Here is a 22,861-nt window from a genome sequence, read left to right as displayed (position 1 = left end):
GATTTAATATGCACAAAGATAAAATAAAGCCTCAAGCGAAAGTATAAAGAGGTGAAGAACATAAATTAAAATAATAATACAAATAAAAGAAGCGGTCATGAAGGTGAACAATCAGAAGAAGCCCACATGCAGCTGTGGTGTAAAAGTAGCTCTGATGTCAAACAGAACACAAACAGGCTCTCACATTTACATGGCTTGATGTATTTTTATTTAGGTATTTATTTATGTAAGTGTGATATTTCTATTACACCATCTAAAATTGTCTTTCTCTAGAGTGAATGAGCAGATGATTGCTCAAATTTCTCCTTTTCTAAATCTCTTGTCACACTGCAGAAAATGGCTTTTTCTTTTCAGAATGAGATTTCAAATGCCGTTTCAGGTCTGCGTGATATTTGAAACTCTTCTCACACTGAAGACACTTGTAAGGCTTCTCTCCAGTGTGAACCCTCATGTGAATCTTAAGGTTTCCTTTAAGAGTGAAACTCTTTCCACAATGAGGGCAGGTGAAAGGCTTCTCTCCAGTGTGGATTCTCATGTGATCCTCAAGGTTTGCTCTGTATGTGAAACTCTTTCCACAGTGATGACATATGTAAGGCTTCACTACGATGTGATTTTTTATATGATTCTTAAGGTGATTACTGTCAGTGAAACTCCTTTCACATTGATCACAAATAAAACAGTTCTCTCCTGAGTGAATCCTCATGTGATGATTAAGGCTTTCTTTATATCTGAAACTCTTTCCACACTGAGAGCATATGAACGGCTTCTCTCCTGTGTGAACTCTCATGTGAGTCTTAAGATTTGCTTGTAGTGAGAAACTCTTCTCACACAGTTTGCAGGTGAAAGGCTTCTCTCCAGTGTGAACTTTCAAATGGACATCAAGGGTTTTTTTCTGTGTAAACCTCTTTCCACAATTAGTGCAAATGAACGGCTTCTCTCCAGCATGGATTTTCAAGTGGACTCTAAAGCTTTCTTTTCGATAGAAACCCTTTTCACAGTGTTGACAGGTGTAAGGCTTCTCTCCAGTGTGAATTCTCATGTGGACTTTAAGGCTTTCTTTTCGACTGAAACACTTTTCACACTGTTGGCAGGTCAAAGAGCACTCTCCAGTGTGAACTCTCATCTGGAGGTTTGTAGTTTCTGTTTTATGAGTCTGTGAGTAACTAACAGATGTTTCTTCAGTCATAAAATCATGACATTTCTCATCCTGATATTTGTCTTCCATTTCATTCAGTTTTTGACTCCATCTTGACTTCAGCTCCATCAGGCCTAGGGTAAAAATAAACAAATTCAAGTTAACACCATTTAGACCATGCATGCTGAATCCTATTCCCACTAAACAACTGAAAAATGTGTAACCTGTAATCTCAAAACCTCTTGTCAATATTGTTCATTCTTTGCTTTCTTTAGCACACGTCTCAAATACTTTCAAGCAGGCAGATACCAAAGCCCTTATAAAAATCCACAGTAGCACACTGGATTGGGATTCCGCAGGTCCCAACTCAACTGCAGCAAGAGCAGGCAGTTTTACCTTTGCTACCGGTGGGAATGTGCTATAAACTCAGCAGGGCTGTGGCTCTCCAGGAGATTTACCCCTGCCTTACAATGACACTCTCTGCTTAACCAGGGGTGCATTTCCCAAAAGCACCTACGGTGGAAAGAAGTGTATATATACACTGTATATAGGCTGTAGAGTGTAAGCCATCCAACCCTACCCAATAGATGTAAAAGATGTGGAACAGATCAAAAGTGTGGCTACATTTCACTAGGCTCCATGCAAACCATGTGCAATGCAATATTTGCGACAAGATAATTCCTGCCTAGACCGGCAACACAGCAAATCTGATGAAGGGCTAGGCAGTGCACTGAGTAAACTTATGAGCAGAAAGTTGCTCCGTCTTCAACTACAAGTGCAGTCACCCTCTCAGCGTTCTCCTGCCACAGAGCTTCTTTCAACATGCCCACCACATGAGTCCTCCTCCAAAACTACAGATGAAGGCATGCACATACATTTAACATTTAAGCTTTCTTGTTTTTTCTCCTATTCAAATTAATGTGAGAAGCAACAAGCAACAGGAGGAGACAATATCTTTGTGCTGAAATTTCAGGTGAGTATATAATCGTTAAGTATACCACGGCAGCCCTCGTATGAAGCCCTCATCGCGTGAACACCAAACAGGGTAAAGACTAGCTACTCTACCTGCATGACTCCACCGAGCAAGGACACTGACAAGGCACTTGAGTTTTACTTTTTTTGTTCTTTCCTTCTCTACCTTTCTACACAACTTTTTCTAAGCTTTTTATTTTGTGACTGCTTTTTCACTATGTTGCTCCACATCCCTACTATTACTAACACACATGAATCACATCACACATAGGAGGCAGTGCAATCCAAACAACTTGCATATTTTTCCTCTGTCTTCTAGTTCCATTCATTGCCAAAACAATTTAACAAGCCATTTTCCAACCAAGTCTATACCTTTCTTACACAGAACAACCTCCTGGACAACAACCAGTCTGGTATCAAAAGCAGACACTCGACTGAAACTGCCCTGCTCTCAGTTACTGAGGCCCTAAGACTGACTACAGCAGCTTCTAAATCCTTAGTACTCATCTTGCTGGATCTGTCTGCTGCTTTTGACACAGTTAACCACCAGATCCTTCTGTCAAACCTCAAGACAAAGGGCATCTCAAAGAACTTCAATGGTTCAAGTCTTACCTCTCAGGTAGGTCCTTCAGGGTGTCATGGAGGGTGAGGTCTCCAAGTCACATCATCTAGCTACTGGGGTGCCTCAGGGCTCAGTGCTTGGACCACTTCTCTTCTTCTATATGTCATCACTATGACACACAACTCTACCTCTCATTCCTCTCATGATCTAACGGTAGCTGCTTGTATCTCAGCCTGCCTGACAGACAGTTTCTGCTGGATAAAGGACCACCACCTTCAACTCAACTTCGCAAAGACAGAGCTGCTTGTGGTCCCGGCCAACCTAACACTAGCACGCGGGGGTGAACGACACCAGGATGCGGCAGACGGAGGTGCTGAAGCAGGACTTCAGAAGCCTGATCGAGACGGTACGAGCCACATCGCCCGCGACAAAGATCATCGTGTCCGGACCGCTTCTGACGTACCGACGAGGACATGAAAGGTTCAGTAGATTATTTGCTCTAAATGAATGGTTGATGTCTTGGTGTAATGAACAGAAGCTGCTCTTTGTAAATAATTGGAATCTTTTCTGGGAGCGTCCTAGGCTTTTCCGTGCTGATGGCCTGCACCCCAGCAGCATCGGAGCTGATCTTCTGTCAGAGAACATCTCCAAGACGCTTCGCACCATATGACTAGTAAGTCAAACCTCAAATCACAGTCTGTGTTCTGCCCACTTCATTGATAGAAATGTGAGTGTAGTACAGTCTATAGAAACTGTGTCTATTCCCCGAATAGTGAGGTTTAACAATAAAAATAAAGGATCTAGAAAAAACCTAATCGTGATCAAACCAGATTTTTGTAAAATTACTGAACAAAAACAATCTCTAAAGCTAGGGCTACTAAACATTAGATCGCTGACACCGAAGGCAGTTATCATAAATGAAATTATCACGGATAATAGTCTTGATGTAATCTGCCTTACTGAAACATGGCTTAAAGCAAATTATTATTTTGGTCTTAATGAGTCTTGTCCACCTGGCTACCGTTATAAAAATAAATGCCGCCTGATTGGCCGTGGCGGTGGTGTAGCAACAATCTATAGAGAGATACTTAATGTTACTCAGAGAACAAACTACAGGTTTAATTCATTTGAAATTCTTATGCTAAATGTTACACTCTCAGATATAAGTAAAAAGTCGCTACTATCTCTTGCTTTGGCTATCATTTATAGACCTCCAGGGCCTTATGCTGATTTCCTAAAAGAGTTTGCAGACTTTCTCTCAGACCTATTGGTCAACGTCGATAAAGCACTGATTGTTGGAGATTTTAACATTCATGTAGACAATATAAATGATGCATTAGGGCCTGCGTTTACAGATTTACTAAACTCATTTGGGGTCGAACAAAACGTCACTGGACCCACTCACCGTTTTAATCATACTCTAGATTTAATTATATCACATGGAATAAATCCTACCGATATAGAAATTCTACCGCAAAGTGATGATGTCTCTGATCACTATCTTGTAACATGCGTACTGCATACTGATGATATTTGTCAAATTGCGCCACGATATCGACTAGGCAGAACAATTCTCCCGACAACTACAGATAAATTCACAAATAAACTGCCTGATCTGTCTCAGCTGCTCATCGTACCTAAACACACAAATGATCTTGAGGAAATGACTAGCAGTATGTGCACCATTTTTACTAGTACATTAGATACTGTTGCACCGATGAGATTAAAAAAGGTTAGAGAGAAAAATACTGTACCTTGGTACAACAGTATTACTTGCGCTATGAAAAGAGAAACTTGTAATCTAGAACGCAAATGGAGACAAACTCGTTTAGAGGTCTTCAGAATCACGTGGAAAGACAGTTCGTCCCGCTATAGAAAGACTCTAAAAGCAGCCAGGGCCGAGCATCTCCGCAAACTCATAGAGAATAACCAAAACAATCCACGGTTTTTATTTAGTACAGTAGCTAGATTAACAAATAAACAGACATCACCAGAACAAAATGTTTCATTACAGTTTAATAGTGATGACTTTATGAATTTCTTTAATGAAAAAATCGATAGTATCAGAAATAAAATTGTAAATGTACAACCTTTGACAGAGTTTTATGATTCAGCCTCAATTATCGCCCCTCAAGAACAGTTGCAGTGCTTTACAACTATAGGACAGGAAGAGCTAAATAAACTTATTACTGCGTCTAAACCAACAACATGTTTATTAGATCCAATACCCACTAAACTACTGAAAGAACTGTTACCTGTAGCAGAAGAGCCTCTTCTCAATATTATCAACTCGTCTTTATCTCTAGGTCATGTCCCACGACCGTTCAAGCTAGCAGTTATTAAGCCTCTCATTAAGAAACCACAATTAGATCCAAACATATTAGCAAATTACAGACCCATCTCAAATCTTCCATTTATGTCTAAAATACTAGAAAAAGTGGTGTCGGTCCAATTGTGCTCCTTCTTGCAAAAAAACTCCATCTATGAAAAATTCCAGTCAGGATTCAGATCTCATCATAGCACAGAAACTGTGCTCGTTAAAATTACAAACGACTTGCTTCTAGCTTCTGACCAGGGCTGTGTCTCAATACTAGTGTTACTTGATCTCAGTGCTGCGTTTGACACTATAGATCATAAAATACTCCTAGATCGACTACAAAATTACACTGGTATTCAGGGACAGGCATTACGGTGGTTTAAGTCATACCTATCAGACCGTCACAATTTTGTTTATATAAACGGGGAAAAATCTAAGATAACGATAGTAAACTATGGAGTGCCGCAAGGATCAGTGTTAGACCCTCTGCTATTTTCAATCTACATGCTGCCACTCGGCAATATTATAAGAAAACATGGGATTAGTTTCCACTGCTATGCCGATGATACTCAGTTATATATTTCATCACGACCAGATGAAATCTCTAAATTATCCAAACTGACAGAGTGTGTTAAAGAAGTAAAACATTGGATGACTAGTAATTTTCTTCTATTAAATTCAGATAAGACTGAAGTATTACTTATTGGACCAAAAACCTGTACACAGAATCTCTCAGACTACAATCTGCATTTAGAAGGATGTACTGTTACTCCATCCACGACAGTTAAAGACCTGGGTGTTATATTAGACAGCAACTTGTCCTTTGAAAATCATATTTCATATGTTACAAAAACAGCCTTCTTTCACCTCAGAAACATTGCTAAAATACGGAATATGTTATCTATTTCTGATGCAGAAAAGTTAGTTCATGCTTTCATGACGTCTCGACTAGATTACTGTAATGCATTATTAGCTGGTTGTCCTGCTTCCTCAATAAACAAGCTACAATTAGTCCAAAATGCAGCTGCTAGAGTTCTTACCAGGTCAAGAAAATATGATCATATAACACCAATCTTATCATCTCTACACTGGTTACCCATTAAGTTCCGTATCGATTATAAAGTATTGCTAATGACCTATAAGGCTCTAAATGGTTTAGCTCCTGTGTACTTAACCAATCTTCTATCGCCCTACAATCCTTCACGCTCTTTAAGATCACAAAACTCTGGACTTCTGGTTGTACCTAGGATATCTAAGTCCACTAAAGGAGGGAGAGCGTTTTCACATTTGGCTCTGAAACTCTGGAATAGCCTTCCTGATAATGTTCGGGGCTCAGACTCGTTCACCCAGTTTAAATCTAGATTAAAGACGCATCTCTTTAGCCAAGCATTCACATAATGCATCTCATACCAGATCAACTGCACATGACTATCTTTGCTTAATGTTATGAACAGCAGCTACGCTAATTGTTCTCCTTTTGCTTTTCTGTTTTACCTCGGGACACCCGCCCTGAGGTGACTAGAGAGTACATCAGCTTCAGTTTGGATCCAGCCTCTTAAGAAGACCTCAGATGACCATCACCTGTGAAGAGACGGCGCCAGCTCCTGCGAGGACTTCAGGAGACACAATCATCTAGATCAACATGCACATTGCACAATCTCTATATCCTAATTTATTGTTAATGTAATTAATTTTCCAGGAGCTCATTACTTCTACCTTCAGTTAAACTGCTAACAGTGATTGTAATTACCTAAAGTATATTATTTGGTAACTACATTCTTTAAATTGTAATGTTGACATCCATTTTCTGTAAAGCTGCTTTGAAATGATATCTATCGTGAAAAGCGCTATACAAATAAATTTGAATTGAATTGAATTGAACACTCCATCACAACTTCTCCATTCAGCTAGGTTTGTCTAACATAACTCCATCCAGGACAGCCAGGAACCTTGGAGTCGTGACTGATAATTAGACCACATTGCTTGAACTGCCCCAGACCTGCAGATTTGCCTTGTACAACATCAGGAAGATTAGGTCCTTCTGATCCTCCCAAATAGTTTAGACAAATCATTTGCAACATCATTCATTAAAACATATCTCTATTTGACTCCATTGTGCTCATAAAACTCTTCTGCTCATATTCCAGCGAATTAAACTGGATTATGATATGATATGATTATGATTATTATGATTATATTTTTCAGACTGCAGAGAGTTTCTGATGAGAATTTCGGAAAGCAGAACAGCTTTCCAAAGTTACAAAGATACTTTACACTTCAACCAGTGTCTCAGTTGAAAGGAGCCCAACCCTGGTCAGATTCTTAAGGCTGATTTATACTTCTGCATCAAGTGTACGCTGTAGCTACGGTGTAGCCTGTTTGTACCACGCGTAGCCTGACGTGCACCTCTACAAAAATGTCTTCAAGAGCGAGCACTTTCAACTTCCATAGGAATGAAAAACGTTCTGTTTCAGGGGACACATACTGTTAAACTGCAACAAAAGTCGTTACCTATTTGCTGCTTCTCTGCTGCTTCTGTTGGTAAACTTCTTTTGACAACGTACATGACAAGCTGCCTCTTCTTCGGCTTTTGTTTTGATACTCAACATGACTGTGGACACTGCCTACTAGTGGTCTGTTTGCATGTCGACACGGACAATGACGCAGAAGTATAAATGAAAACAGATGCATAGGCTACGGTGCATAGGCTACGGTGCAGAGGCTCCGGCGTCGGTCCGACGCAGAAGTATAAATCAGCCTTTAGACTGGAGGAGGATCCGATGAGAAGGACTTCTGAACAGGTCTCAATACAGATCAATATGTATTAGCCTCATTTTCTATTGAATACAGACTCAGGCCCAGCAGATGGAACAGGGGCTCAGTAAGAGAGCAGGGGACCAAGATGACAGCTCATCTCATGAAGACACTGCATCTGCAGTAGCAACACTGATAAGAAAATACAAAGACATCCTAATTTTTCCCATTTAATTTTAAATGAAAATAAACTTGTTTGCATTTACCTCAATACTATTAAGGCTGTCAACAGATAAAAGTTTTGCACACCCCTTTGCGCGATTGTGACGTCTCAGTCTACGCTGTGCGTCCTGTTGGGTGTGTGTGATTTCTTAGGTGCCGTCTGGAGGGGGCGTGGCCGACACACCTGACACTCGTTGGATGCGGAGTTAAATGCCACTGAGACTAGTTGTGCGGGGGCTTTGGTTGAAAGGCCGTTTGGTTCCAGCATGGCGCTTGCTGGCCTGCGTTACGCTGAGTGTCTTGCCCGGCCCTTAAACGATTATTTATATTATATTTATGTTTTTCTTGTGTAAAATAAACGCTTTCTGCAAAGAATTGGCGCGTCTGGTCTCCTGTTTGTTACAGTCTACGAGCCAGCTGTAACAAATGGGGGCTCGTCCGCGTTGAATTGCGTTGAATTGGCTAATGCGTTAATCACGTTATTATGATTTTCGTTTGATTAATTTGATTGTGTTTGGGGTAAAGAAATCGATAGTGGTAGGAGACGGACGCAATAATTAAAGCAGTTTGTTCACATTTTCATAGGTAAGTCTGGGTAGATTACAAGATGAGATTTGATTCATTCCCCTGTTAGGCTTTAGCAACGCTTAGCGTTGGATTGTTGTTTTTGTTTTTTATTTTTGTGCAGACTCCTGGGTTGAGTACACGGCCGTGGTTTGTGGATTGGGCAGATTTGCTCATTTCTCGGCCAGCGGTATTTGTGTTTAAAGGCGCTCGACTCTGGGGAGTTGCATGAAGATTAGGTTTAGGAAGTATAGTGGGGTGGAATGGGCGTAGTTTAGCAAGAGGAATTATGAATTATTTCTCATCTGTGTTGACCATATTTTTTTGTGTGTGCCTGTGAATCTGTGAATTGGAAATTTAAGAATGGCATCCATTGGAGATTTTATTAAAGCTCCTTCTGAAGGATTATTAAATTCGTTAGATAAAGGGCAATTGTGGGAACTTGTGGAACATTATGAGATTACAGAATTAGATAAACGCTTGAAAAAGAATGAGTTAAAAGCCGCTTTGAAAGCAAAGTTGAGTGAGAAAAATATTTTGTCCATTTCGGATTTTGGGAAGACGAGAGAATCAGTGGATATATTTTCAGGCTTATCGTTTGATCAGAGAAAGGAAATTCTTGAAATGCAGCAAATACATGATCGAGAGATGGCTAAGGTAATTATAGATCGTGAATTTGAATTGGAAAGATTAAAAATGGATGATATGCTTAAACGACGCAAAATTGAATTATTACAGCTTAAACATACTCAGCAGTTGGAATCTGAAAGGTTGTCCAGGGAATTTGAATTACAAATTCAAAGGTTGAAATTGATCGGTGAAGGTAAATTAGCTTCTGAAGGTGCACCTCTGAATGAAAGTTTCTCGCGTGCATTCGATGTGGTAGGTAATTTAAAATTGCACCCAAAATTTAATGAACGCGATCCCGACGTTTTCTTCTCCTTGTTTGAGAGTATTGCAGAGGAACGTAATTGGCCGGTTACGGATCGTGAAGTGATGCTTCAAAGTGTCATTACAGGGAGAGCACAGGAAGCTTATATGGCACTTACGGTGGAGGATCGAAGGGATTATTATAAAGTTAAGTCTACCATTTTGAAGGTGTATGAATTAGTTCCAGAAGCGTATCGCCAGCGCTTCAGGAATTGGCGAAAAGGGGATCGGCAGACCCATGTAGAAGTGGGAAGGGAGCTGACTGTGCATTTTGATCGGTGGTGCGCCGCATCGAATGTAAGTACTTTTGAGGAGTTGCAGGATTTGATTTTGTTGGAGCAATTTAGAAACATTGTTACTGATAACATTGCTACCTATATCAATGAAAATAAACCCAATACGGTTGCTGAAGCTGCAGTATTGGCGGATTAATTTATTTTAACCCATAAAAGTGGATTTGTTGATGCTCGTGCAGGTGGTGGCATTAGTCACCGAGAAAATTTGTCTCTGCAACGTTCACGAAAATTTGATGTGCCTCCTGTTCAGAGGCCGGTTAGCTTTGCGCGTGGAAAAACAGATGTGAATGTTTGCCATTATTGCTTAAACACGGGGCACTGGAAGAATGAATGTCCAGTGTTGGCGGGCAAGCTGAGATCGTGAAGTAAAAAGGTAAATTCTGCTCCTGCATTATTAGTAGAGACATTGTCTACTTCTGTGTATTCAGAAATGCTCCCTGATTCTGTTGAATTAAAAACTCTAAAGACTGATCCTGATTATGCTCCGTTTATTACATATAAAGGGGATCCTTGTGATAGGAGACCTGCTTCAGGATGCTTTCTACTTTACATCAGTTATTCACATTAGTGCTGGGCGAGAGTATTCCAATCCCAAAAGTCTGAGTCATGTGGCCAATCAGAGTAGAGTAAGCTCGTGGAAATCCTGAGAATAATTGAAAAATGTGGTTATGTGCAATGTATATTAAGAAATGAAAGTGACCTTGACCTTGGATGGAAGTTTTATTCGTCTTATCGCTAGTAAAGCAGTAAAGACTTACATCACTTCTCTTGTTGACCATCGACTGGAAATTACAACCAAAAGCTGCACAATGTGGCATTGTATTCTATAGTCCAAGTTGTGTTGTGGTAAAAATATCAACAGGGTAGAGTCAGGAGCTCACGGAGTGCAACCGTTTGAACCATCTACGTAGACTGTGTACCTAAACATTGCTGCCCATTGTCCAAAATATGTCATGGATTTTTTTAAATAACGTAAATCTTTCATGGGTTTTCTACTAAATATGTCAGTAAGAGACATAATTTATGTTATATTAAGCCATTCAAGTCTTAACACCAGGGAATCCCTTTAAAATAGCAAAATTGGGGCACTTTAATTCATAAGTAGATATTGGGATTTATAATGTTACACAAAATGAATTGTTTGTTTTGCCTATTTCTTTATTGTTTTTCCTAATTTAATATGATGTCGTTCATTTTGTTACAAGACAAATAACAGAGATAAAGAGATCATGACACAGAATGACTGAAAATGACACCAACCTGTTTGTTCCTCAGTTTCTTCATGTTTGACTCTGAATGTTTCTTCAATCTCCACGTCTTCACTCTCCTCTTTAATAAATGCCATCTTTATAATAGTGTGTCACATGGATCTCAGTCGCTTCACCAGGAGTTTCTCTGTGTTTGGACACTCTGTCATGATTAAGATGAGATGAATTAACAGAAAGAAAAACACATCAAAACTAAGGGTGCTTTCACACATGAATATTTATTTCAGAACCTGGTGCGTTTTCTCCCTTGGCTCGGTTCATTTAGGCATATATGAACACGGCAATCGCCGATTGCAAACGAACTCTGGAGCGGTTCGCTTGTGGTGTGAAAGAAAACTGACACAACATATTTCATAACAGGAAATGTTTTATATAAAATGCAGCAGTGTTTGATTCTGTGAGTGAGCACATTAGTTACTGCAGTTAAAAACCAAAGAGCACCTTTTCATCTTAAAATGTTGTGTATTCACGCTTATCCATGCCAGAACGCTGTCCTGATGAAGCCTTGATTCGTGCTCTTGCTTCATTATAATATTCATATAGTGTTTGCATGTGTCTCGACAGTACAAACAAATCCACAATAAGCTCATGAAGTTAACTTGTCAGTCATTTTAATGGATGATGCTGAGAAAACTCTGACCAATAAGGGTCAGTTGTACATGCATGTGACTTGCATAAACACATTTTGGTATGCTTTGAAATATTACCTTGTGAAAGCAAACTGAACCAAGAAGGAAATGCAACATTGTAACAAATTTAGTGGGTTTTGGCACAATGCAATCGATTGACAAGTGTGAAAACACCCTAAATCTCTGAGTCTGGCTCAGATAGATCTAACTCTTTCAGCACAGATTATACAAACCATTAATATTTAGTCATGTATGATTTACTTGTGTAATGTACATGTAATAGATTAAACTGTCATGAAAACAGTATATTTGTAGAAGTCATCATTACACATGTTTGTGTTGTTCTTGTTGTATTTACAGTGGTGAACTGCAGGACTCGTCAGCGTGATTCAGTGATTCGAGTGATTACAAACTCTGAATCATTTGATTCAACTGAATCTGAATTGGGTTTGAAAAGCTTATTTTCTCTATCATTACTTTACAGAGACCAAACGACGTGTTTATGATGAACTGATTCATAATATATAGAGTGAAATGAGATGCTCCTTTTCTGTTTCATGTTTAATCATAAAAACTGTTCATTACTATATATATATATATATATATATATATATATATATACTTTACTCATAAAAACTGTTAAAATGTTAATATTATTATATGCATTATAATATTAGATTCAAAAAATATAATAGATTTCTATATAATTGTTTTGACGGGTTGTATAGATTTAAACATTTTTTTAAACAAAAAACACAAACCTTTCTTCAGCAGAATCACAGATGCAGGAGCATGGCGCAGCCTTATGACGTCATGTCACAACACCAAAATAAAAGTCCTATGTAACGCTCTGAAAAAATAATAATAATAGAAATTCACACACAGAAAATACATTCACATGATCAGATAAAGCACTCAAAGAATACATCACAGATTCACAAAGCTTTCAATGCTACTGAGATTTTTTCAATCTTATGGCTCATATCTAAATATAATTATACAAACTACTGAGCATTTGTAATATTCTCAATAATGAATAATGTAAAATATCTTGATCTTCTTGATCAGAAGATTGCAAACAAGTTCAAACACATTGAAATTTGTAGTTAAAACTTAAGTTTGTGGTTGCGGAGAGATGTAATATTTAATTTATTAACTAAAACTGAATCCTTTTCATGATAAATGCATCTATCTTATTCCATCTTAGTTTCTCCACAGAATATAAGGGCAATAAATAAAATCAAATTTCAATTTTGTTTTGTTTAAGTCTCTCTGTTCAGATGTGATCATTTGAAAAAGGGTGGTTAATTGCAATGTATGTAAGGAATAAATTGCTTCTTGTTCACCTGAAGTCAGAGGAAGCACTGTTGATTGCCGACTCCTACTGCAACTCGTTATACCATTTCTCAGAGACCATTGAGGCACTTAACCACAGCCCCATGAGTTGGCCCTTCAAAGAATTGCTGAGAATTGATGGTCCGAATGTTGACCACGGAGATGTGACACCCTTCCAAAGAGTTTGCATTCTAGTGAGTATGCTTCAGCAGCTGGGGAATAAAGCCTACTTGGAGCTAGAATGTGTTTCCCACGCTTCAAGACTGTTGTGTAAACGGGGCTGTAGACAAGGATGCGCGATGAGCGCAACGCTATTTGTATTGTTTATTGAACCATTGGCACAAGCCATCAGAGAATCAGAAAATATTATTGGAGTCACTGTATACAATACAGAATACAAAATTTTTTTGTATGCAGATGACATTCTGATGACTCTCATCAAACCTGATATTAGTTTGACAACATTAATATCCCTACTTAAAAAATATGGCTCTTATTCGGGATACAAATTAAACTTCCATAAAACCCAAATTTTAACGTTTAACTATAAACCAAGCAAACAGATACAAAAACATTTAAAATGTAACTGAAATAATAACATAATTAGATATTTAGGAGTCAATATTCCTAGAGAACTGACAGAAGTATATAAACACAATTATGTCCCCTTAACATGCAATATAAAACATGATATGTATCGGTGGCTAATACTCCCAATGAACATGTACAACAGAATAGAACTGGTCAAAATGATTATACTACCAAAACTACTTTATCTTTTCTTAGCATTACTAAACGAGGTGACTTCTAAGCAATTTAATGAATGGAACAAAATAATTTCTAATTTTATTTGGTGTAAACATAGGCCTAGAATAAAATTTGAGACATTGCAACTAGCCAAAAAGGAAGGTGGTAGGGCTCTCCCATGTTTACAGAGTTATTATAAATCAGCACAACTTAAGATTTTGATAGCATGGTGTGACCCGTCATGTGATGCAAAGTGGAAAGAATTGGATCAGGCTGAGATCCGAACTCCCCTCCCCTCCATTTTAGGGGACAAACAACTATTAGAATCACTTTTACCTAAAGTATCCCTCGGGATAAAAACACCATTAAGGATTTGGCTTACGGAATTACGAGACAAGAGAGTTGAAAGAGTTGCAAAGATCTTACGCTGGCCAGCATATGACAGGGATTTTACGCCTGCAAAAAACGATGCAAGATTAAAAAACTGGTGTAGTAAGGGTATTACGGCATATTGGAAAATAATTACAGATAATGGCCTAGAAACTTTTCAACAATTATCGGAAAAATATTACTTGAGGATAGATGATTTCTTCAGGTATCTTCAATTAAGACACCATTTTAATGCAGATATCAGGTCCAAAAACATGGAGAACAGCCCCTTAGTTATGCTTTTTATAAATATATGTAGGGGGAAGCTCACTAAAAAACATGTATATTCTCTTCTACAATCTGGGAAAAGGTTTTCCACCATGTATATTAAACAAAGATGGGAAAATGAGATTGGAATGAACATAACTGAGGATGATTGGTTAAATATATGTGAAACCATTGCTACTACTTCCAGCTCTGACTTATGGAGAGAATTTACTTGGAAAAATACATTAAGGTACTTTATTACTCCAAAGATCAGAGAACAACAGACTAAAAATTCTCAACATGGCAATTGCTGGAGGAAATGTGGACAGAAATCAGTAGGACATTTTCACATCTTTTGGGGATGTTCTAAGATCACCCCTTACTGGACAGATATTATTAGATATATAAAAATGATATTGGGACTACAACTAGAAGAGACCTTTTCTGTGTTTTACCTTGGAAATATACCAAATGGGACAAGAAAGGAAGACAGATATCTACTACAAATCTTACAAGCAGCAAGCAAGAAGGCCATTACACGTAAATGGCTGAACATAGACCCTCCTACCTCATCGCAGTGGATAGAAATTACAAACAAAATATACAACATGGAGAAACTGACCTTTTCATTAAGGCATGCTTCGGAAAAAGGGGAAAGTTACTGGAAGAAATGGAAAACTTTCTTTAAGTTTAATTTAAGTAGATGCCATTTATATTATAAAATAATTATAAAATATATATAATTATCTCATTTAACATGTGTCTAGGGAACATGTTTCATTGTATTATGGCTTCACATTATAGTGTTTCATTGCATTGGTCGGTCTATCTGTTTGTTACTTTATGTTCATTTTGGTTTAAATGTAAAAAATGTAAAACCTTTAAAAATAAAGTTAAAAAAAAAAGACTGTTCCACATGATCTACAGACAAGTTTTCTTGCTGGATCTTTTAGCATAGTTGGAGTTCATGCTCTAAGGTTAAGAAGATTTGGAATGGTGCATGTTGATTCAGAGTTTGTGTCATCTGAAGTACTTGCAGAACCAAGTAGTACCAGGTTCTATCCACCAGCAGGTAAGCCATTAGCCATGCAATGAAAGGGACCACAGAGAGACACAAGACAGCCAGCTAAGGCCACAAGTATCTTCCTCGACACAAAGAAAACAGTGACTTGCCAGATAAAGCTTACATCAAGCCCAGAGACAAGAAGATTTTCTGCCCATATTGTGATGCTCAAGACATGGGTGTGCCAGTTTCCAGAGACTGAACAGAGATCAGAAAATACAGTGGATAGAATCGAACAAGACATGTTGGCATTGTGGAAGAACCCATCAAGCTGCAGAGTGTAACCTCAGGACACTCTAACTTGTAATCGCAGACAGCTGAACATATTCCTCAAGGTTAATGATCGACCCTTACTGAAGATGCCTGAGACACCTAAAGTAAGACCTTCAGAAAGCTGCTTGGTGAACATCACTGCAGAGAAGCTGTACCTACACTGTCCCACCAATAGCTGGCAGGTCTTGTTGAAGATCTGTAAAGTACTCTTAAAGGCAGGAACACACCAAGCCGTCTGGCAGTTTTTGTTCGTCGGCCGACTGAGTTTTCTCAGTGTGTTCCGCACCGTCGGCTGAAGTTGGTCCAAGTCACTTTTTTTTGGCCAATTCGAAATGTTGAATCGGCATCGGAGCTCGTCGGTTCATCTTATCATTATGATTGGTTCTGTTCAGATACTGCCACCTGATAGTTCAGAAAGGCATTTCATATCACGCAGGTGCAGAACTGATGTGCTACTTGGCCGTCGGCTGTCTAGTGTTGGTTTGGTGTGTCAGGCCAACTTTGGACACAGACCCTGCCGACGTGAGCGAACCCTGCAGTCTGCTTTCGTCGCCACTAGTTCGTCGTTGTCGGCTTGGTGTGTTCCTGCCTCAACAAATGGCGACCTCTTCTGTTATGCTCCATCTAGAGAAAAGAGTGCAACAAGAAAGACTCTGAAAATGCAGTGAATTTGGAACAATGATGATTTATTGTCTTAATATGGGACTCTTGATTTAGGAGCTACATGGGCCAAAATAAATAAAACTTTATTATTTTTAAATTTCTTTCCTAATCCTTTACAAAACTAACTCAAACAAAAACAGAGATCAAACAGTGTCAATTTCTTTACTTACCCAAATACAACAAACAAGCAATACTCTTAACATATTCAAACTATCCTAACACACAAACTCTGCACTATACAGTCAAAAACTCTATCTTCTCCAAACACAAGTTGTTTCTGTAGAGCAGGGGTGGGGAACTTTGATCTTGGAGGGCTATTGTCCTGCCAAGCTTAGCTCCAACCCTGAAAATAAAACCACTCATCTCCCTGTAACTTTAGTGATCCTGAACACCTTGATTAGCTTCAGGTGTGTTTAATTAAGGTTGGAGCTAAACTCAATGGGATCAACGTTCCCATCCCCTCTGTAGAGGAAGCGATGCCGTGCTTTTTAAAGTTCTGTGCACCAATCAGGACATAGCAGCAATCAGATGACATTCCAAGACAGACAGACACACACAAACAAACAAAACAACAGAAATATAACAAAACCTTTGGGTCATAACGTCACACTGAGGAAAAGGCTATTTCTTTTTACAATGGTTTAGCAAATGCCTTTTCAGTTCTGTGTGGTATGTGAATCTCTTCTCACACTGAGGGCAGGTGTAAGGCTTCTCTCCAGTGTGAACTCTAATGTGAGCCTTAAGATTTTTTTTAATCGTGAAGCTCTTTCCACACTGAGGGCAGGTGAAAGGCTTCTCTCCAGTGTGAATTCTCATGTGAACCTCAAGGTGTGTGCTGTATGTGAAACTCTTTCCACAGTGATGACATATGTAAGGCTTCACTACGGTGTGAATTTTTACATGATTCTTAAGGTGATTACTGTCTGAGAAACTCATTCCACACTGATGACACACAAAACATTTCTCTCCTGAGTGAATCATCATGTGATGCTTAAGGTTTTCTTTATATCTGAAACTCTTTCCACATTGATCACAATCAAATGGCTTCTCTCCAGTGTGAACTCTCATGTGAGTCTTAAGAGTTCCTTTTAATACAAAACTCATTCCACAATGTTGGCAAATAAATGGCTTCTCTCCAGTGTGATTTCTCATGTGTATATTAAGGTCTCTTTTCCGTTTAAATCTCTTTCCACAGTGAGGGCATATGAATAGTTTCTCTCCAGTGTGAACACTCATGTGAATCTCAAAGCTTTCTTTTAGTGTGAAGCTCTTCCCACACTGTTGGCAAGTGAAAGGGTTCACTCCAGTGTGATTACTCATGTGGGATTTAAGGTCTGATTTCCGTCTAAAACTCTTATCACACTGAGAGCATATGAACGGCCTCTCTCCAGTGTGAATACTCATGTGAGTGTTAAGATTTCCTTTAAGTGAGAAACTCTTTCCACACTGTTGACAGGTGTAAGGCTTCTCTCCAGTGTGAACTCTAAAGTGATCATTAAGGATTCGTTTCTGTGTAAATCTCTTTCCACACTGAGGGCATATGAACGGCTTCTCTCCGGTGTGGATTTTCAAGTGAACTTTAAGGCTTCCTTTTCGACTGAAGCACTTTCCACACTGTTGGCAGGTGTGAGGCTTCTCTTCAGTGTGAACTCTCAAGTGGGTATTAAGGGTTTTTTTCTGTCTAAATCTCTTTCCACACTGAGAGCATATGAACGGCTTCTCCCCAGTGTGAATTCTCATGTGGACTTTAAGGCTTTCTTTTCGAGTGAAGCTCTTTTGACACTGTTGGCAAGTGGAGTGAACTCTCATCTGGAGGTTTCTAGAATCTGTTTTATGGGTCTGTGAGGAACTAATAGATTTCTCCCCAGTCATGAAATCATGACATTTCTCATACTGATTTTTCTCCTCCATTACATTCAGTTCTTGATTCTTCTTTTTCAGCTCCATCAGGCCTAGAGTGAAAACAAACAAAAACTAGTCAACACCATTTAGACATGTAAAACATCAAATCTAACATGCTGAATCATTGACCCACTAAACAACTGAAAACAATATTATCAGAACCTTGTGGATATTATTTCTTTGTAGGTCCTGGGATTTAACAAGAAGACACACACTTCCAGTGTGACTATATTCTCTCCAGGTGTGTTGCAGCAGGATTGGCACTGGAGGAAAATAGATCTCAAGGGAGCCAAGGGAGTGACCCTTAATAGTCAGCTAACTGTTAGTCGACTAGAAGAGGACACTATTTCCGTAAACTCACAATGACAGAAAAAGGTTGTGCTTATGTAAAATAATGAAAACAGTCAGGATGTGCTTTCTGTCGTCTCTGTTAACTTGAGCACATAAAAAACATGAACCGAAACTCAGCGTGTACTTGCCTCACAGACACAATAAATATATCTATAGAAAGCTTGAAGTGTATACTTTTAAATTAACCAATTAAAATGGAAATAGATATTCACAGATTATGTAATCCATATGGAACATCCATATAGGCACGTCCACTACTGTGGAGATGACGAATCAGCATTGTTGACTTGAACTCTGCAGCCTGTGGACGGCGATTGACATTTCACAAACTGGTGCTTTATTCCCCATGAAACTCATGTAACGGTCTGTCACAAATGCCATCCACAGCATTACTTAATAAAGAAAATAACTTTAAATGAGAAACAGAAAACAACGCAAATGGTTTTACGGGGAGTGCGCAGCTCTTAAAAGGGGCCACACGTTATAAGCCGAAAACACAGAAATCATTATCAATAAATTAGTAAAATGTTTAGATAGCCTCCATGCTGTTTTTTCCATGTCACACTTATAATCATTATGTTTGCAGGTGGGGCAACCTTGATGTGCTCTTGATGACAAATGACAGAATCATTATCCCTTGAAGTATCACCACGGCATACAGAGGACCAAGGCACAAGCAAGAAAGCTCATGTACTGGCCAGAGATTGTGCGTGAGCAGAAGCAAATGGTCGGAACATGTGAAGCATGCCAAAGGTTCCAATCTAAGAATCCTAAAGAGCTGTTGCTGTCACATGAAATCCCAGAGCTGCCGTGGATGAAGATCGGCACTGACATCTTTGAGCTGAAGGCCCAATCTTACCTGGTATTAGTGGACTACATGTCAAAGTTCCCTGAAGTGCTGCATTTGCCAGACAAGACTGCATACACGGTAAAAAAGTGAGTTTGCAAGGATTGGGATCCCAAAAGAAATTGTAAGTGATCACGTGTGCCATGGCAGAGTTGGGCATCACTCTCACCAACTCCAGTCCTGTGTCCCCACTATCGAATGGCATGGCTGAGAGGATGGCCAAAACAGTCAAACATGTACTGAAGAAGGCCTCTTTAACAGGTATTGTTACTCTTCTTGCACTGCGTTCACTCTGCAACATGCCCATCACAGGAATGTCCTACTGTCATGCACAAATGCTCATGGGGAGAGTGTTAAGGAGTACACTTCCTAGGTGTACTAAAGCCTACAACCCCTAAAATAGTCTGTGACGGAGCCGAGGCATCTTCAATGCAAGTAGCAACATTATTATAATGCCACAGCAAAGCCTCTGCCCACCCTATAGGAAGGGAGCAAGATCTGCATGGAAATAAGACAAGGTTGGATGCCAGCAGTTGTTGTGGAGAAGAGTAATGAACAACTTTCATACTATGTTTGGGCTGAAACTGGTCAGCTTTATTGGAGAAATAGAGGACAACTGAGATCTGCTTGAGTCTTCAGTGACTGTGAAGAGCCAGCAGGATCAGGACCTGGTGTCTTCAGACAGTGCTCCAGTCTCTGAGTCTGTTCCAGGAGTGGAAGGGTGATTCTCTAACCAGTCGGGCTGGAGGACTATGTTGTTAACAAAAACTGAAGAGTGTATCCACTTGCATCCTTTTGCAACAAGCCTCTTTAGACTGTCAAGAGTTAAAATAAATAACAAGAAGGCTCATTGTTACTGGACTGAAGATTAACTAATGATGACTGAATCTGTTTTATAATAGGGTACAGTACTTCTGTTGACAAAATTGAGTGGTATTGAATAGACTGTCATGTTTTAGATGACAGATATGTTCTGCATAAAGGCTTATGGAGGGGGGATGTGGTATATCAGGTATATCAGAGGAATGTCATGTATGTTATGTGCTTGAGGGCAGTGTTGTTTCAAGTGTTGATGCTCTGAAGGAAAGTAATGGCTGCCAGCTCAAACTGTTCTCCTGTGTGTCTTTTAACTTACTACATGAACCCTGTAACAGTGGACGGGATTAAGAAAACAGTCCAGTGCAGGACTATAAATCACTGTCTGACCCAAGAGAACTGGTTATTTGACCCTTCGCCGGGAGTTTGATTGACAAGCGATCTAACCAATCATGATGCAGAATCCGCCATTTTGTCTGACAAAGCAGTCAGGAGTTAGAAGATTAACCTCGGTGGACTTGAACTTGAAAAATTTGTGTATTTACGTCTTTCCGCATTTGAAACAACATACCTTCTGATGTTCATTCATGTTTATTTGATGCTATAAATGACCTAGTAGGAAGAGATGATTGGTTCACAAGCCTCTTGAGCTGAGGAGCTATAGCAATCTGTCATGACACATTAAAGAGCCACAAAACGCTTTTTATTGTTTAAATTTTATTGTTCGAACTGCCCAGCTGAAAACTCATCTCTTTGGTGAGCACTTAACCTCATCCTGAAAAAAAAAATTCCAATACCTATCCTTTCACGTTCTCTGATCCCTCTCTATTGTAGCTTATGATACTCTGAGCACTGCCTAAAACTTGTATTGTGAGCACTTCTTGTGTCTATTTGCCTCGTCATGACGACTCGCTTTGGATAAAAGCATCTGCCAAATGAATAAATGTAAATGTAAACGAATTTCTTAAAAGATTTACAGAGTTTGAAAGCTGGGACTTTGTTTAATATCATAAGTAACCTGCTCTGTCTTCACTGTCGACGTGTTGTCAGTATCCTCTTTGCTCCGTGATGTATTTTTCACTGCGTGTGGCGTGACAGCGCTATGGCTTGTCAGACAAAGCAACAGTAACTGAGGGGGGCGGGTCTTTGAGAAGGATCAATAACAGACAGATCTCAAATCTGACATTCATATATAAAATATTGGACAAACAGAGTCCTCTCAACTATGTTCAGTTTCACAGAAGAGTTTTGTGAAGAATTTTGAATATTGTACATGTGCTTCACATAATAATGTAAAACGGGATTCATTACATTTCTTTCTCAAAAGAAGAAAGTGTTTTTCAGCCTTATATCCTGTTAAAAGTTATTATTGTGAGGAGTAAAGGTGTTTCAATCAGTATGCCTGGAAACAAAGTAATGTTTACAAACCCTGATGTTATAAAGTAATTTTGAGGATGACAAAAAAAAAAAAAAAGAGAAGAGAGATTTTGAGACTGAAACCAACCTGTTTGTTCCTCAGTATCTTGTTTGACCCTGAATGTTTCTTCAATCTCCACGTCTTCACTCTCATCTTTAATAAACTCCATCTTTATAATAGTGTGTCACGTGGATCTCAGTCGCTTCAGCAGGAGGGAAGGAATGTCATAATTTCTTCACCTCCATCTCGCTTCTCCACAAAAATACAAGCCTTGTGTGAAGAAATATGTCCAGTCTATGATGTAATAAATAAAAAAATGTTATGATTACCTCAAGTTTATTGTAAGTACTCTCCTGTGTACATTATAAATGAAGCAAGTAAACAAATTAATAATTAGGTGAAACTGTGTGTTTGAATTTGTCATTGCAAATACATCCCATGCAGTGCAGTGAATTATTATTGCTCTTTATTTACTATTTAGGGTATTTTAGTAATTTAAATAACATGGGTTAATAACAATATGTTATTGATGGCATTTTAATGTAATATGTATTTATTTCCTTCTAATTCTCATTGTCATTGAAGGCTGGGTATTCACCATTAAAGAAAAGTGATTATGCTTAAAATAGCCTTGAACATAAATAAACACAGGTGAGGACTAAAACAATCATTGCATGACTCTAGACATTACTTTGTGAAGACAGTGGCATAATACAGTGACATATTATTTTTTTAATCAAATCAAAAAAGTAGTCAAATTGTACCCGCTTTAAGTGTACAACGACCCCTGGCGGTTCTAGTGTTAATGTTATAAAATGAAATTAATAAATTATTTTTGCATTTTATGCAAAGTTTTCTATAAGACTGTATGAACAGTTTGTTTAAACACTTTAAATGATTAAAAACACAAACCTTTCTCCAGCCGAATCACAGAGGAAGGAGCGACGCAGACCTATGACGTCACATCAGAACACCACAATAAAAGTCCCGTTAACACGCAAGAAATTCACACACACAAAACACGTTCAAATTAGAAGATAACCAAGATACCCAAGTGTGTGAGGTGATCGCAATTATTATACCAACGACAGAGCATCATGAAGTCCAGTGTTCATGTTACAAATGATTGAAAATAACTTTTTGATAATTTGTTATTAAGAAG

At 38.8% G+C, this 22,861-nt stretch overlaps 2 protein-coding genes across 5 annotated transcripts; both read right to left on the bottom strand.

Moving 5' to 3' along the window:
* Positions 1–199: 199 nt before the first annotated feature.
* On the bottom strand, positions 200–11,127 carry LOC137024003 (gastrula zinc finger protein XlCGF57.1-like). 2 transcript variants are annotated; one of them, XM_067391152.1, is made up of 2 exons: positions 11,013–11,127; positions 200–1,269 (listed from the first exon to the last, which is right to left on the bottom strand). In XM_067391152.1, the coding sequence occupies exons 1-2, from the start codon at positions 11,095–11,097 to the stop codon at positions 323–325; spliced, it is 1,032 nt and encodes a 343-aa protein (XP_067247253.1). In that variant the 5' UTR covers positions 11,098–11,127; the 3' UTR covers positions 200–322. The 2 variants fall into 2 exon arrangements, with proteins under 2 accessions (XP_067247253.1, XP_067247254.1); XM_067391153.1 differs by lacking the exon at positions 11,013–11,127 and adding an exon at positions 6,481–6,581.
* A 3,055-nt stretch (positions 11,128–14,182) lies between these two features.
* Positions 14,183–22,658, bottom strand: LOC137024678 (zinc finger protein 585B-like). 3 transcript variants are annotated; one of them, XM_067392491.1, is made up of 4 exons: positions 22,612–22,658; positions 21,787–21,993; positions 16,956–18,318; positions 14,183–16,327 (listed from the first exon to the last, which is right to left on the bottom strand). In XM_067392491.1, the coding sequence occupies exons 2-3, from the start codon at positions 21,866–21,868 to the stop codon at positions 16,988–16,990; spliced, it is 1,413 nt and encodes a 470-aa protein (XP_067248592.1). In that variant the 5' UTR covers positions 21,869–21,993; positions 22,612–22,658; the 3' UTR covers positions 14,183–16,327; positions 16,956–16,987. The 3 variants fall into 3 exon arrangements, with proteins under 3 accessions (XP_067248592.1, XP_067248590.1, XP_067248591.1); XM_067392489.1 differs by having other exon boundaries at positions 14,183–18,318; XM_067392490.1 differs by lacking the exon at positions 22,612–22,658 and adding an exon at positions 22,464–22,595 and having other exon boundaries at positions 14,183–18,318.
* Between the last annotated feature and the right edge of the window lie 203 nt (positions 22,659–22,861).

Source organism: Chanodichthys erythropterus, chromosome 8, assembly GCF_024489055.1.
Source record: "Chanodichthys erythropterus isolate Z2021 chromosome 8, ASM2448905v1, whole genome shotgun sequence".
Taxonomy (NCBI): Eukaryota; Metazoa; Chordata; class Actinopteri; order Cypriniformes; family Xenocyprididae; genus Chanodichthys; species Chanodichthys erythropterus.
Note: the sequence above shows the minus strand (reverse complement) of the source record. Positions and strands in the feature narration are given on the sequence as shown.